This window comes from Cajanus cajan, chromosome 11, assembly GCF_000230855.2.
Source record: "Cajanus cajan strain Asha chromosome 11, NIPB_CcT2T_4, whole genome shotgun sequence".
Taxonomy (NCBI): domain Eukaryota; kingdom Viridiplantae; phylum Streptophyta; class Magnoliopsida; order Fabales; family Fabaceae; genus Cajanus; species Cajanus cajan.
This window is the reverse complement of record NC_138527.1, coordinates 41791624-41794451: the sequence shown is the minus strand read 5'-3', so window position 1 is coordinate 41794451 and position 2828 is coordinate 41791624. Positions and strand designations below refer to the sequence as shown.

Genomic DNA, 2828 nt, shown 5'->3' with positions numbered 1-2828 from the left:
AACAATACAATACATCACCCATTTACCAACGCCTCCTTCTTTCACACACCATTTCTCTCTCTTTCTTAATTTCTTGCATCCATTACTATTTATTTTACGTGATTAATGATTTAATTATTGTTCATGACTGTTTGCTTCAAATAAAAAAAAAAGTAAAATAAGACTAAATTTGGCACATATATTTCTGACAAGGTATTTAAATAATGTTGGCATTAGCAAAGAAAGCAATAATAACGCAACATACTAGTTGCGAAGAAAAGCGATGAAGGGAAGCAAAGAAAAAGTGTGTGTCTCTCTCTTGGACTGATTCGCTTCAAACGCATCTATCTCAGGCAAAGTTGGTGAAAACAAAGGCAAGGCAAGGATGATTGATGATGGTGTTGGTGTTGGTGTTGGCTAATTCTTTCTCAACACACATGATTTCTTCTGATTCCTTCTCTTTCTAGCCATCTCATCTCATTTATATATTTTTTTTTTCTTGTTTTGGTTTGGTCCACCCTCGTATTGAAGACTCCGCCTTAGCAATAGGAGCATCTTTATTTCTCTTTCATTCTTCTTGTGTGTTTCTGATTATTGCATCGCTCACACCTTTAATTCCCTCATCCATTTCTCACCCTCTCTTCATATTCTCCCAACATGGCCGTTCAAGCTCAATACCCGTCAAATGCACTCTTCCTAAACAGGTTTCCTTTGCATTCTATTCCTTCTTCATTTCAATTACTCAAATCTCAATCTACCCTCCTTCTTATATTAACTTATGCATTTGCAACAGCAAAAACGCCCAAGAAGGACATGACTATTCATTGCAATCTCCGCCAGTAGAACTCCTTGATCATCATCAATCCCATATGTTATTCAACAAGGGAGGTACATTTTTTATTTATTTTTTGGTTTTTTCTACCCACCACAACACTACATGTCATGAAACTATGTGAAAAATCAAAAATCTAATTTAATTTTTTTGATCAAAACAGGCACTAGTTCTCGAAAGAGAGGAAGAGAAACAACAGGGATAGCTCCGAACTTTGTAAATTCATTCTCTTTGCAACAATCCCAATCTCCACAACTCATAGACCTTACCCAACTTCATAATCAAAATAATGTAGTCTCCACCGGGTTACGCTTATCGTTCGGAGACCAACAACAATTGCATCATCAACAACAACATCATGGGTATCACTCCAATGCCTTCGAATCTCTATTATCCGAAGATTTGTCCTCGCAAATCAAACAACAGCGTGACGAAATAGATCAATTCCTTCAAGCCCAGGTAATTTTTTCTTTTTAATTTATTAAAAAATCGTTCTTTTATATTCCTATTGGTAATTTAAAATAGTGGGTGGAAATGAATAGACCAATTCCTTAAAGCCCAGATACTTGTTTTTTTTTAATCTCTGTAAAAATTTGTTTTTTTTTTAATTATTATTAGTAATTTAAAATAGTGGGTTGGGATGAATTTATCAGGGGGAGCAATTGCGGCGGACTTTGACGGAGAAGAGGCAGAGACATTATCGGACGCTGGTGAGGACGGCGGAGGAAGCGGTGTTGCGGCAGCTAAGGGAGAAGGAGGCGGAGGTGGAGAGGGTGACGCGGCGGAACGCAGAGTTGGAGGCACGCGCGGCGCAGCTTAGCATGGAGGCGCAGGTTTGGGAGGCTAAGGCGAAGGCGCAGGAGGCGGCAGCGGCGGCACTGCAGGCGCAGCTGCAGCAGGCGATGATGGGTGATGAGGGCGGCGGCGGAGGGCTATCGTGCACCGGGGGCGATGCGGAAGATGCAGAGTCGGCACATGTAGACCCAGATCGCGTGGGGCCCAAATGCCGAGGGTGCGCCCAACGGTTAGCTTCGGTCGTGGTGTTGCCGTGTCGCCACCTCTGCTTCTGCGCCCAATGCGACACAAATTTTCGGGCCTGCCCAGTTTGCCTAACCGTTAAAAATTCAACGGTTCAAGTTTTTCTATCTTAGTGCCAATTCACATGCATGTCCATCTCCAACAAATGAAAAAAAAAAAAAAAAACTAAAATCTCTTAAACAATAATTTTTTTTATTTTTATTTTCTCTCTATAGTCTCTATTTTTTTGTTGTTGTTGTACATGATGATGAGAAACTTGAGTAATTTAGCCGTGAGATTTGAGAATTTTTATAATTTTTTTTTTTTATGTTTCTTGACTGGAACAAGGCTAACTGTGTAGGTGATGTACATGGTTCGTGTATGGCCACATGGTTCGTGTATGGCCACATGGGAGTGACTTTTTATTTTTATTTTTATAATTCTATTGAATTATTTATTATATTCTTTTATTGGATAAATACTTGACTGTGCTGCCTTTTCAAATTCAGGATGTCATTGTGTTTGTGTTGTTGTCTCCATTTTGATGTCAGAATCATCAATAATTTCTAAAAGCTTAGTTGAATTTGGCTATGGATCCTATTTGCACAAGGATTTTTGGTTGGGTAGCGTTGAATTATGATACATTAAAATTTGTTTCTCGTTTCACTAGAGCATGAAGACTGAAAAGTATACTTTATAATACAGTTTTACATTTTTTTTTTAAATATTATAAAGCTCTACTAGTCGGTTGATAATAGAAGATGGTTTGGATTGTCGGAACGAATTGATCTTTGAACGGACTCAAATGGCTGTCTATATTTCATGGACTCCACTGTTGAGTGGAAATAGTTTAATGAACATTAAAATATTTTTGTCATTTTAAATACACGGTTTTTGAATTTTGATCTTTCATTTTATGATTTGTGTACACCTTTATATAGATAGAGTAACACGAATGTGTTTTCAAATATTTATTCATAATAACACATTATTATATCAC

General features: G+C 37.8%; 1 protein-coding gene across 1 annotated transcript; it reads left to right on the top strand.

Moving 5' to 3' along the window:
- LOC109800722 (BOI-related E3 ubiquitin-protein ligase 1) lies at positions 1-2298 on the top strand. The gene is made up of 4 exons (XM_020361574.3): positions 1-683; positions 773-867; positions 975-1270; positions 1465-2298. Exons 1-4 carry the CDS (start codon positions 637-639, stop codon positions 1960-1962), a joined length of 936 nt encoding a protein of 311 aa, XP_020217163.1. The 5' UTR covers positions 1-636; the 3' UTR covers positions 1963-2298.
- Positions 2299-2828: the final 530 nt, after the last annotated feature.

Bases quoted from the DNA above. Each gene is read 5' to 3' on its own strand.
- LOC109800722 (XM_020361574.3), top strand. From the start codon at position 637: ATGGCCGTTCAAGCTCAATACCCGTCAAATGCACTCTTCCTAAACAG. The intron at 868-974 runs GTACATTTTTTA...TGATCAAAACAG, and splicing joins TATGTTATTCAACAAGGGAG to GCACTAGTTCTCGAAAGAGA. The intron at 1,271-1,464 runs GTAATTTTTTCT...TGAATTTATCAG, and splicing joins ATCAATTCCTTCAAGCCCAG to GGGGAGCAATTGCGGCGGAC.